This window comes from Lithobates pipiens, unplaced genomic scaffold (assembly GCF_037356315.1).
Source record: "Lithobates pipiens isolate NorthernLeopardFrog02 unplaced genomic scaffold, aLitPip1_a1.2 Scaffold_1, whole genome shotgun sequence".
Classification (NCBI taxonomy): Eukaryota; Metazoa; Chordata; class Amphibia; order Anura; family Ranidae; genus Lithobates; species Lithobates pipiens.
Window position 1 is genome coordinate 190,878,068 of NW_027507685.1, and position 14,231 is coordinate 190,892,298.

Sequence of the window (14,231 nt, forward strand, 5' to 3'; positions counted from 1 at the left end):
TCTTGCCTACAGTCAAGCATGGTGGTGGGAGTGTCATGGTCTGGGGCTGCATGAGTGCTGCCGGCATCGGGGAGCTACAGTTCTTTGAGGTAACCATGAATGCCAACATGTACTGTGACATACTGAAGCAGAGCATGATCCCCTCCCTTCAGAGACTGGGCCACAGGGCAGTATTCTAACTTGATAACGACCCCAAACCCACCTCCAAGATGACCATTGCCTTTCTAAGGAAGCTGAGGGTAAAGGTGTAGGACTGACCAAGCATGTCTCCAGACCTAAACCCTATTGAGCATCTGTGGAGCATCCTCAAATGGAAGGTGGAGGAGCACAAGGTCCTCCACATCCACCAGCTCCATGATACCGTCATGGAGGAGTGGAAGAGGATTCCAGTGGCAACCTGTGAAGCTCTGGTGAACTCCATGCCCAAGAATGTTAAGGCAGTGCTGGAAAATAATGGTGGCCACACAAAATATTGACAGATTGAGCCCTATTTGGACATTTTCATTTAGGGATGTATTAACTTTTGTTGCTGGCAGTTTAGACATTAATGGCTGTGTGTGGAGTTATTTTGAGGGAACAGCAAATTTACACTGTTATACAAGCTGTACATTCACTACTTTACATTGTAGCAAAGTGTCATTTCTTCTGTGTTGTCACATGAAAACATGGAATCAAATATTTACAAAAATGTGAGGGGTGTACTCACTTTTGTAAGATACTGTACATACATACATACATCTAGGAGGTGTGCCAGTGGCAGCTGGTGGGAATTTCTTCTGGGGGGACAGCAAACAACCAGCACTACCTCCCTCCCAGGCGGTGCAGCACTGATGCATCCCCCTTCCCTGCCGCTGCATCAGGGGGGCAGTCGCAGGGCTTGCGGCACTGTCAGCCAGCACATAACCCCCCCACACAACACTTACTATGTAGCGGGCTGTGTCGTCCTCTCCTCCTGTGTCCTCCAGGAAGCGGTGGGTCCAGCTCCAGTGTGTCTCCTCTTCCACAGTAGTGCTAGGCATCCAAAAGAATTGCCTGGCGCTTTGGCCAATTGGGAAACAGGTCTCACTGACCTTCCTCCTGATTGGTGGGGAGTAACTGTAGTGTGAAAATAGCGATAATTAATTCGCTATGATAACACAATTGGGTGGGATCAGGGTGCACACTTTTGCACCCTGAGCCCATCCTATTTTAAAGCCTATTAGAGCCTCTGGCCCTAATCAGGTGCTTCAAAAAACACATCCCCGTCGTAGAAGTTCATGTGTATGGGGTCCTGAAAAGGGCCGGGTGCATGGATAGGGAGGGCGGCACCTGTGCCCACCCACAATGCATGCCCCCCCCCCCCCCCCGGGGGTGCTCACACGCCGCTTCTGCTGTGATTAGTCACAGCAGAAGCTGATCAGCGGGTGCCAGCAAATGGATGTCTGTTGGCACCTGCCAATCGTTGGGGAGAGAGGCTGGACAAAGCTCTGCATATGTAAACAATGTTGAACTCCATCCTGACAGGGAGGACCTGATGAATTTTCTCTCCCTGTAAAATCCATCACATCCCTTAGTAAAAGCAGCACACATAATACACAAAAACACTGGCTAGGCACACATTTAACCCCTTGCTCGTTCCTAGATGTTTAATCTTTTCACGGCCAGTATCATTATTACAGTGACCGTGCATATTTTTAACACTGATCACTGTATTAGTGTCACTGGCTCCCACAAAGTGCCAGTTAGGGTCAGATTGTCTGCCGCAATATCGCAGCCCCGCCATAAGTCACTGATCGCTGCCAATACTAGCATAAAAATAAAAAAAATTCCAGTAAATATCACATAGTTTGTAGATGCTATAACTTTTGCGCAAACCAATCAAGATACACTTATTGGGATTTTTTTGTACCAACAATATCTAGCACAATACATATTGGCCTAAATTTATGAAGAAATTCTGTCTTTTAAATTTTTTTTGGATATGTTTTATAACAGAAAGTAAAAAATATTGGATTTTTTATTCAAAATGATTGGCTTTTTTTGCTTATAGCAAAAAAAAAAACAATGGTAATCAATTACTACCAAAAGAAAGCTATTTGTGGGGAAAACATTTTTTTGATACATTTTATTTGGGTACAGTGTTGCATGACCGTGCAATTGTCATGTAAAATGAGAAGCCCAGCCTGAGCTTTTTAGGCTGGGTTTCTCCTTTGGGTCATAGGAGTGCAATTCGTTTTGCACGCCTGTGACCCGTTTTTAGCGGAGAGCGGTCTAAAGTCTGGTCTTCGCTGACGTCACTGCCATCATTTGTAGCAGCCCGTCATCCCGACTTCCCAAGTCTGGATCTGCCAGCTGCCTTGACTGATGGGGGCGAGTCGCTGAGACAGTAAAGTAAAGCAGTGCTGTAACGCAAAAAAATGGCCTGGTCGTGAAGGGGGGGGGGGGTAAACCTTCCAGAGGTCAAGCAGTTGAATAATGGCAGAAATTTGTAAACAATAAAAAATTTATTCCAGGTATGGTATATTTTTACTTACATACTTTAATCCAGCTTGGATCAATGTAACTATGTATATACCATACCTGACTGATGCCCCTGGAAGATGGAAATCACTAATGAAGATGGCACTAACTCCAGAGATCTCCACTGGCTTCTGAATGGAAGCTGCATGCCAAATGGCTGGCTTGCTGCTTTCTGAACACAGGAGGACAGCTGCTCAGCATAGGCACTATTCATAAAATTCTCTGTATTCACAGAATTCATGCAAAATGTTCTGATTAGATGAGCTGGAGACCATGACGTCACCATCCGACTCTCCACCTCATTCAATCAGAGAAAGCTTTGCATGGATTCAGAAATCGTAAAGCATTCTCTGAATGGTGGCTGTGCCAGACGGCCACCTCCTGTATTCACAATGCATCAGGCTGGCCAATCAGCGTGGGACCCAGAAGCTAGATATGAACACAGCTATACAGGAATATGAAGAACAGGAGTCATGCCTCTATGTCAGGAAAGACCATTACTCACCACTCCAAAGCTGTAAGTGTCCAGCTCAAAAGTAAGCTTCCCCATTTTCACATACTCATCGGGTAGGTATGCCAGCGTACCCCTCACAGTGCTGGTTCGTGCCAAAGTGCGGCTTTTGCCTGCATCACATGTGTACCGACTGAATCGAGAAAGGCCAAAGTCCCCTATTTTGGGCACCAAGGCCTGGTCCAGGAGGATGTTGGAACTCTTGATGTCTCCATGGATGATGCTAGGTTGGCAGGTGTGCAAGAACTGGATCCCACAAGCTGCACCCTGCATGATACTCAGACGCTGCTTCCACGAGAGGGTTGGAAAACTGCCCTGCGAAAGACAAATGTTATAACAAACATAGACAAAGACCCCGTAGCTGTGCAGATCATCACTTAAAGTGATAATAAACCCTCAGTTTCCAAGCACTTTCAGCAGTTGATTGAATCAGTTACTGAGTATGAAAGCTTGTTTATCCTTTTATTCATTGCCTATGTTCCAGGTTAAGCTGGTGTCACGACTGCTGCCCCAGGTTTTATGCTTCAGCGTGGCTTCTTTTTCTTGCAGCATCCTTTGGGGCCACCCTTGCATGCCGGGACTAGAGTTCTGTCTCCCTACACTGTGGAGATAAAGGGGTTGGGAGTCTGGTTTCCAGCCAGGTACTCACCAAGGAGCTAAGGGGCAATTGGACTATCCTATCTCTGTACAGTAAAGGTAGATTCACATATATGAGCAATCATGTAAAAAGATTAATATAAAACTTTATTAGTACAAAATACATAACAAAGATAACAATAATGAATTAAAACGTAGATGATGGTCCATGTATTTGATTGCTTATATATGTGAATCTAGTCCAGAGTTGATATAGTCCAATTGCCCCTTAGCTCCTTGGTGGGAACCAGACTAAATTTCTGGATGATAGTGCAACCCTTAATTGATTTGATTACATTAACACTGTTCTCTGAGGCCATTTCTAATTTTTAAATCTCCCTACACCGTGTACAGGATAGAAACACACAGCCCCATAGCTTAAGTTAAGCACGGTACACGCCCCCGATCCTCCCTGCTCCAAACTAAACAGACTGACTCCAGACTGCACTGTCTCCACTAGTAACTATTCCATGTGCCCGCTTATTAAAAAAAAAAAAAAAAAAAAAAATATATTCCTTGTGAAAAACCAGAAGTTCAGGGAAGCAGCACTAAGAAAGCAGCACCCAGTAGCATTAAAAGTTGTAGCATTAAGCTGCAAGTGCTGGGGTAAGATTTTTCACAAACTGTTTTACTGTGGAGACCTACCTACCGGTCAGGTTTTTATTGTTATCTGTGTCCCACTTTGGAAGATTTTGAAGATTTGAGCTCTCCATTTGCCCTGGTGACCGTTGTTACCAGGAGGGAAAGCTATAACATAACAAGCTTGTTAGCCCCCATGTGACTGCAATAAAGAAAAAAAAAAAAAAAAAAAAAAAAAAAAAATGAAAAGCTCCCCTGTCACCCTGTGGACACCCACAAATGTCTTCCCCTGATGTCTCCATAGAGAGTATTCATCATCTGCCTAAAGTTATCACATAACAGGCTAGTTAGCCCCCCTAGTGATAGCGAGAAAGTAAAATAAAAAAAATACATAAAAAAAAAAAAAAAAAAAAAAAGCTCCTTGACACCCCCTGCACACCCCCAAATGCAAGCGAATGCATAAGGTGCACGCATGTTTCTAAACAACAATTCTGCCACATGTTATGTGTTGCCATGAACATCAGACCAAGTGAAATCATTCTAAATGTTTCATTATATATAAACTCCATATTATGAGTATCGCCTCTGGTCTAAATTTTTATAAATATTGTATAATGTACCATCATCCAGAATTTGTAGTTAAAGGAAAGAGGGCTTAAATGGGAATACCGGGTAGTCGCTCACACCAACCCCATATGTAGTTCCATTCGGCCATATAATAAATTGGACTATACCGGTACTTGGTAATGGAAAAACACTAATAAAATTTAAAATCAATATAATGTTTAATAAAGATATAAAACAAAACAACACTGTATTCCTTCAAGTGATATTTCAGTGTTGTTTTGTTTTATATCTTTATTAAACATTATATTGATTTTAAATTTTATTAGTGTTTTTCCATTACCAAGTACCGGTATAGTCCAATTTATTATATGGCCGAATGGAACTACATATGGGGTTGGTGTGAGCGACTACCCGGTATTCCCATTTAAGCCCTCTTTCCTTTAATTATATATAAACTGATGTGCTATAAAGCCATTTAAAGCACCACCTACTGATAATCTGAGGTCTGGTAATTTTTTTCGTCATTTTGCGGCACACATAGCTTTGAGGCTGACAAATTTGATAATTTTTATTTTTTTTTAAAATAAAAAAAATGGGAGGATTGCATTGTGCTTGTGTGCAATAAAATTAGTAATAATTAATTGTTAGTGTTTTTTTTTCTCCTGAAAATATAGATTTGATAAACCATTGCGCAAATATTGAGTGACAAAAATATTTGTAGTACATTACTTACATTTGGGTTTAGACACGTTTTAGGTAGAATGGCTTTTTTATTCTCTATTATAGGGGGAATTTAATTAAAATTGATATTCTTCCAGCCGAGGTCTGAATCGCAGTTTTGTACAATGACTCAGATTCTTTACATCACAGCCCAGGTGTGCAGGCACGACAGTGCATTTATTTGAATGGGCTGCTAGGCCTGCGTTTTCTGCTGGGAAAAGGTCCTGGCACCGTTTTAAAAATGCAGTCACATGGAAACCGCATGGTGCATTTGTATTATGTCATTTCCATGTGCAGAAAATTGCACCTTGTATTTCAGGGCATTTAGGAGTCAATGGTACCCCTATATGTTTTTTGTTCAGCGCAGCAATTGCCTCCCTTCACATATCCCCCCACACAGCATTACCCCTTCACATATCCCCCCCCCCCCCCCCCCCACAGCATTATCCCTTTACATATCCCCCCCACACAGTATTATCCCTTCACATATCCCCCCCCACACAGCATTACCCCTTCACATATCCCCCCACACAGCATTATCCCTTCACATATCCCCCCCACACAGCATTATCCCTTCACATATCCCCCCCACACAGCATTATCCCTTCACATATCCCCCCCACACAGCATTATCCCTTCACATATCCCCCACACACAGCATTATCCCTTCACATATCCCCCCCACACAGCATTATCCCTTCACATATCCCCCCCACACAGCATTATCCCTTCACATATCCCCCCCCACACAGCATTATCCCTTCACATATCCCCCCCCACACAGCATTATCCCTTCACATATCCCCCCCACACAGCATTATCCCTTCACATATCCCCCCCCACACAGCATTATCCCTTCACATATCCCCCCCACACAGCACTATCCCTTCACATATCCCCCCCACACAGCACTATCCCTTCACATATCCCCCCCACACAGCATTATCCCTTCACATATCCCCCCCCACACAGCATTATCCCTTCACATATCCCCCCCACACAGCATTATCCCTTCACATATCCCCCCCACACAGCATTATCCCTTCACATATCCCCCCACACAGCATTATCCCTTCACATATCCCCCCCACACAGCATTATCCCTTCACATATCCCCCCCCACACAGCATTATCCCTTCACATATCCCTCCCACACAGCATTATCCCTTCACATATCCCCCCCACACAGCATTATCCCTTCACATATCCCCCCACACAGCATTATCCCTTCACATATCCCCCCCCCCCCACACAGCATTATCCCTTCACATATCCCCCCCCCCCCCACACAGCATTATCCCTTCACATATCCCCCCACACAGCATTATCCCTTCACATATCCCCCCCACACAGCATTATCCCTTCACATATCCCCCCCACACAGCATTATCCCTTCACATATCCCCCCACACAGCATTATCCCTTCACATATCCCCCCACACAGCATTATCCCTTCACATATCCCCCCCACACAGCATTATCCCTTCACATATCCCCCCACACAGCATTATCCCTTCACATATCCCCCCACACAGCATTATCCCTTCACATATCCCCCCACACAGCATTATCCCTTCACATATTCCCCCCCCCCCCACACACACAGCATTGCCCCCTTCACATATCCCCCACCACAGAATGACCCCCTTTCACATATCCCCCCAAACAGCATTGCCCTCCTTTCACATATCCCCCCACACAGGATTGCCCCCCTTCACATATCCCCCACACAGAATTGCCCCCCTTCACATATCCCCCCACACAGCATTATCCCTTCACATATCCTCTCCACACAGGATTGCCCCTTCAAATATCCCCCCCCCCCCCACACAGCATTGCCCCCCTTAACATCTTCCCCACCACAGCATTATTCCTTCACATATCCCCCCACAGCATTGCCCCCCTTCACATATCCCCACCACAGAATGACCCCCTTTCACATATCCCCCCAAACAGCATTGCCCCCTTCACATATCCCCCCCACACAGCTTTGCCCCCCTTCACATATCCCCCCACATTGCATTGCCCCCCCTTCAGATATCTCCCACACAGACAGCATTGCCCTCCTTCACATAACCCCTCCCCCCCACACACACACAGCATTGTCCCCCTTCACATATCCCCCCACACAGTATTGCCCCCTTCGCATATCACACCCCCCTTCACATATCACTGCACACAGTATTGCCCCCTTCACATATCACAACACCCTTCACATATCACCACACACAGTACTGGTCCCACCCCTAGTCCAGCTGGAGACAAAAGTGGTGACTAAATGGCGCAATCGCATCGGTCCAGAAAGAGCAGCGGCCGTGGCTGGAGGTGGACCGCAGGCCGCCATTTAGTTTACTCTATTATAAAGGATTCTGATACCATGCCCCACCCTGCTGGTCATACCTGGAGTTGCAGTCGATCTTCCAAAGAGCCATTTGGTAGAAACAGATAAATAAGGCAGTACTCCTCTCCCTGCATGCAGTAACCAGCCAGGTCAATAATGTTTGGGTGACGAAGACTGCAGGGAAAACACAGAAAATCAGTGTAAGGTGATTAATGCACCATCATGTGTCAGCATAGCCGCAAAAAATTGCAAAATACAGATCAGTGACACAAAACTGCAATCTTCACTAGTTTAACAATTTAATTATAACCATCGACGTGTTTTCCTGGAAGTCAAACTGTACAGCGGTATACAAATTTAACCTCAAAAAGGAACTTCACCCACACAGACGCTCCATGCTCTCTTCGCTCTGAAAGTTACCATTATTTTACTCAGTCACACAAAACGTTACATTATATTTTTCCGGAATGCTTTCTTTTTTTAGTTTATCTTTTTAGTTACGGTTTGGGAAAGAAAAAAAAAAGAGAAACGGATTCAGCACTTCAGCTTTTACACCTGTATAGCCCCTGAGAGCCAAAGCAATTTCTGCTCTAGGCTGGTTTATTCAGGAGTAACTTAGGGCTTTTTTTTTTTAACGGGAACGTGGGGGAATGCAGTTCTGGCATCTCCAGAAAGCACTGAATGTATGTAATGGCAATGAGTGCTTGGTTGTGATGCACAGTCTATTGATACTGGCTGCAGGGGGATCTGTCTTTGCAGGAGAGAAGGAGATATTGTTGCTGAGGAGGTCAATTGTTGCTGGAGGGGATCTAATTCTGTGGGTGGTGGCAGTGGTTGGGGGTCTTGGTTGTCTATCGTTGCTGGAGAGGTCTACTGTTTTTGCAGGGGGGTCTTATGTCGCTGGGGGGGGGGGGGGAATCTACTGTTTCTTGCTGCTGGAAGGCCTATTGGTGCTGTCTGCAGGGAGATCTGTTGTTGCTGCTGGGGGTCTAGTGTGTTGTGGGTGGTCCATTGTTGCTGGCGCGTGGGAGGGATCTATTGTTGCTGGCTGCAGGGGATCGATTTTACTGCTTTTCCTTTTATCATCAACAAATTCCCTACAAATTACTTAGTGCCACAAATGTTACTTGGTTCTGTATTCTCTAAATCAGTGGTCATCAACCCTGTCCTCAGGGCCCAGCAACAGGCCAGGTTTTATGTGTTACCTTGGGGGGATGAAGACTAGAATACTGCAATCACTAAGCAGCAAAATTATATCACCTGTGATGTATTTCAGTTATCTTGCAAATCTGGCCTGTTAGTGGGCCCTGAGGACAGGGTTGATGACCACTGCTCTAAATGGTGCAGTACTGGGAGGTGGGTAGGGGTGGAACCAAGGAACGGTGCTCAGAGGTGGGTAGGGGGCAGAGACAAGGCAAGACAAGACACTAAAATATAGTGTTACTAATGATAAAATGTATACATTTTATTCTGCAATTTGTTTCATTAATAATGATCATACTGTATGTTATTTACAAGCACAATAAAGCCTTTTTGTAAATGAGACACCAAAATTAAAGGCAGTATTGGGGTTACCCTGTGCCCTAAATTTACACCTGGTTAAACATAATACAGTAAAACCTTGGATTGCAAGCATTAGTTTCAGAAACATACCTGTAATCCAAAGCACTTGTATATCAAAGCGAATTTCCCCATAAGCAATAATGGAAACTCAGATAATTCGTTCCACAACCATTTATTCATAAATCTTTCAGTTTATAGTCCATATAAAAAGATTATAGCAACGTGATAGGTTGTGTAACCATAAAATGTCCAGAAGAGAGGCGCCTCTAAATGTAGCAATATGGTTACATTTAATGAAGGTGCAACATTTAGCAACTCACATGATTGATGATTAATAGAGGCGCATCTAAGTATGCAGGCATCCAGGGTAAAGCTGTCCACATAGACCATCCTCTTTACCGCCGACTCTCTCCGCTGTCAGTCTGCAATCGTGACCCGGAAGACTAACCTGCAGTAGAGCGATCTGAACGTGGGGCTTGATGCGCTCGTGAAGGGCAGCGTGGAAAGGATGACTGCGATGGCGCTGTGGAGGATGGTCTATGTGGACAGCTTAACCCCGGATTCCTGCACACTTAGATGTGCCCGTTTTAATCATCAACCATGCGAGTTACTAAATGTTGTACCTTCATTAAATGTAACCATATTGCTACACTTAGAGGTGCCTCTTCCCTTTTATACTCAGTTGTGACATGACACTACTTGTATATCAAGACATTGTTTGTACATCAAGTCAAAATTTATTTAAAAATTTTGCTTGTCTTGCAAAACGCGCTCAAACCAAGTTACTTTCAGACCAAGGTGATATTCTAGAAAAACCAACGACTTACCATGTCCCGTTACTGGTTTTAGCATTTGTTTGTAATAAAAACATTTTGTATTTTTTATATATATCTGTGTGGTTTCCATTATCATCTGTAAAGCACCGTTCTAGTCCCTTCCCAAACCTTATCCTTTTTTGAAAAGACGACTTCTTGGGATGAGGTGCGTCATTTTAGGTGTTCACCCTCAGTTGGACAAAAACAACAAATACTCTCAGACCAAGGTTTTACTGTACAAGTCAAAATAACATTATAACTTAAGTGGCGTTCCACCCAAAAATGGAACTTCCACTTTTTGGAATCCTCCCAGCCTCCGGTGTCACATTTAGCACCTTTTGGGGGGGGGGGGGGGAAGAGGGAGCAGGTACCTGTCTAATACAGGTATTTGCTCCCACTTCCTGGCATAGATCACCACGGCGTTCGTGGTGACCTATGCCAGTTCCGGTGCCTACTCTGTCCTCCCACACTGTATTCTGGGATACATACAGGTCCCAGAACACAGCAGGAACCAGTCAGGGCGTGCAGTGCGACTCGCACATGTGCAGCAGGGAACCAGGAAATTAAGCCGCACAGTTTCGCTTCCCGATTCCCTTATCTAGGATGGCGGCGGAGCGGAGGCAGCAGGCGAGAGCCGACGGACAGACTGGCTTCGGCTGCCGACTTCGCGGGCTCCCTGGACAGGTAAGTGTCCATATTTTAAACCACAACTGCAGTATTTGTAGCGGATGACTTAAGATTTTTTTTCCGGCAGACCTCCGCTTTAATGAAGCATAATCTTACATGGGCAATGCACATTTTTCCATCAATTTCAACCACTTTAATTACAGAGACAAAGGATCTTGACAACTTTCTGCCAACACTTTATATACTGTAGGAGGTAGGATTCTGAATTGTGTTAATCCATATTTTGCAGCTAAAAACTGCTAGAAAATGTCCGTGCATCATCCTGCTCTAAAATTGGTGTCGCAGACTTCTGCACGAGCCCCTTATTGTATAGAAGAGAAACATACTTTTGGAAGTCAATAAAGACTATTTGTGCAGTCTGGCCCATGTTAGCAACAGGACACATGTCTAGCCAGGAGAGGCAAAGTCTGGATAAACAGCCAGTTATGGACATTGATAGCAGCACTTGTCAAATCAATGTACTGCCTGCCCCGTATGTCTTCATAGCGGAAGGTTGTACAGACTTGTGTGCATGCTCTGGTTTGGAACAGGCTGAACCCCCAGTAGGCTCCTAAGTATACCATACCATCATCATATGTCTTGTGTGTTCTGGGGTCTAACAGCAGCAAAGACTGCAATGGTAGCAGATTTGCCATTAGACAGGCTATTAAAATTATAGCCACAAAGTTACATAGTTAGCACATAGTTATTAAGGTTGAATAAAGACACCAGTCGATCCAGTTCAACCTGAGTGAGTGTGGGTGCGTGTCTACAATTGTCCCTATCCCTGTACATTGTGTCTCATTAAGATGCTCATCTATTATTTATTTAAGGTACCCATATAGCACTGTCAATTTACGCAGCTCCCTACACATACATTGCACACTCACATCGGCCCCTACCCTCAAGGAGCGCACAATCCAAGGTCCCCAACTCACATTCATATACTAGGGACAATTTTTGGACAGAAGCCAACTAACATACCAGCATGTCTTTGGAGTGTGAGAGGAAACCGGAGTACCCGGAGGAAACCCACGCAGGCACAGGGAGAACATGCAAACTCCAGGCAGGTAGTGTCGTGGTTGGGATTTGAACCAGCGACCCTTTTGCTAGGCGAGTGTGCTACCCACTACACCACCCTGCCATCCAGTGGTGTTATTATATTACAATAATCCCTTGTTGCCATGATAGTATCACTGTTAATTTTGATGTCAAATTTCAATTTAGTTTTAGTCATAGTCTTGACTAAAATCCCATTTTAGTTATAGTTGTATCTTAGTCATCTGAATTGTTTTAGTTTTAGTCATATTTTAGTCGACTAAAACCTCCAGTACCCACCTGAACTTCCGCTTTCCTTGGATCTCTGACAGTCCGTTAAAGCACTAGCCCCTGACTCTATCGCCAAGCTGTATTGGCTGACACGCGCAGGCTCCCTCTGTCTGCCTGCTGCCTGGGAGTTCTCAAACAATGCCCTGCAAACCACAGAAGAGCAACTCCTCTGTCGGATTCGTGTCTCTCTGGATATGACATGCTGAGTGTCCGCCTCCCAGCAAGGTAGCAGTGCTTAGCACTGTGTAAAATAACAACCTCCCCAGACCTTCCAGTTCTCTGCCCTGTGCACTGACTCACTACTATTTATTTCCCCATCTCCACTTGCAGGTCACCTTCCCATCCCCAAAGTATAATGCACCCTGCCCTGTTTCCATATACTTCCCCATCTCCACTTGCAGGTTACCTCCCCATCCCCAAAATATAATGCACCCTGCCCTGTGCCCATTTACTTCTCCATCTCCACTTGCAGGTTACCTCCCCATCCCCAAAATATAATGCACCCTGCCCTGTGCCCATTTACTTTTCCATCCCCACTTGCAGGTCACCTCTTCATTCCCAAAGTATAATGCACCCTGCCCTTTGCACTCCCTCGCTCCCATTTACTTCCCCATCCCACTTGCAGACTGGCATTACAGCAAAGAGAGTTTAGTTCTCTTTTTTTTTCTTTTTCTTTTTTTATGTTAAAGTTGCACTTCTGCTTGTCAAAAATATTTATGTGTGTTTATGAAACTTGGTTTTATTTATAAAAGATGTTGTATAGCAACGGCTAAATCTGTGTCTGTATTGCATGTTCAAACTTTATTACCATAAATAAGAACATGTAATTCGATTTTTATATAATGAGTTTTGAAATTCTAAAGAACATGCTTAAACAATGCATTACAATTTACCTAAACCCTTTAAATATTAGTTAACTAAATGAAATTTGGAATTGATTTTCGTCAGTTTTTGTCAATTGTCAAATTCTAGTTTTATTTTCATTTAGTGTTCATCACTGAAAACCAGACGTTGAGGGGAGTGGCTGGTGAGGCACTAGAAGAGCTACACTATTCTGGCTAAAATGAGAATACTGATTTCTTTGCTTAGAAGATAGATCACGATTCTCGCAGCGTAACATTATCTTTCACATTAAAACAAAAAAAAAAAAAAAAAAAATCGGGCTAACTACTGTTTTTTTATTTTATTATGAAACTGTTTCTTTATAAAAAACAAAAACAAAAAAAAAAAAAATTTGAAAAATTGTTATGCAAATACTGTGTGACATAAAAAGTTGCAATGGCTACCATTTCATTCTCTAGGGTGTCTGCTAAAAAAATAAAATAAAATAATATATATATATATATATATATATATATATATATATATATATATATATATATATATATATATATATATGTGTGTGTGTGTGTTTGGGGGTCCCGAGTAATTTTCTAGCAAAAAAAATATGATTTTTACATGTAGGAGAGAAGTGCCACTATTGGCCTGGGTGGGTTGTTTTTAAGGTAATTTACTATTTAAAAAAAAAACTGTACTCAAGCCGATGGCTTAACGGACAAATGATTAAAGTTTGAAGTTATAACTTTCAACCAGTAATTTCACAGTAAATAGATAAATAATAAATTATTGTCTTATAAAATATCATAATACTACACGATTTAGCTTGAAAAACACTACCTTTTCAACAGCAGCAGATTTTTATTCTCCCTCTTAACTGTGTGAGAAAAACATGGGATTGTGGGTAAATCCTATACCCATAAACCCATGCTTGTTCCTTCTTGTTAAGAGGGCTGGGCTGGAAGGGAGCATATGTCTTTTAGAAGCTCGGAAATACTTGGGGACAGCTTGGCTGAACTCAGAAAGAATCCGAAAGGCTCGGAAACAAATCGGGAACAGAGTATTTCCCAGCGTTTCTGAGCATTTACGAATGGCTCTGAACCGTTCCGAGTGTCACCAGCGCATCCACTCCTCTGGCCAAATGCGGTACTGCACACCCCATTAATTC

The 14,231-nt window shown here is 43.6% G+C and overlaps 1 protein-coding gene across 1 annotated transcript in view; it reads right to left on the minus strand.

Moving 5' to 3' along the window:
* The window catches only part of IRAK1 (interleukin 1 receptor associated kinase 1), a 169,444-nt gene that overhangs the window by 39,329 nt on the left and 115,884 nt on the right, over nucleotides 1-14,231 (minus strand). Inside the window, exons 7-8 of the mRNA XM_077479075.1 lie at nucleotides 7,913-8,027; nucleotides 3,005-3,325 (exon numbers count right to left, since the gene is read on the minus strand). Coding sequence (XP_077335201.1) covers nucleotides 3,005-3,325; nucleotides 7,913-8,027 — 436 coding nt within the window. The remainder of the gene's footprint in view (nucleotides 1-3,004; nucleotides 3,326-7,912; nucleotides 8,028-14,231) is intronic.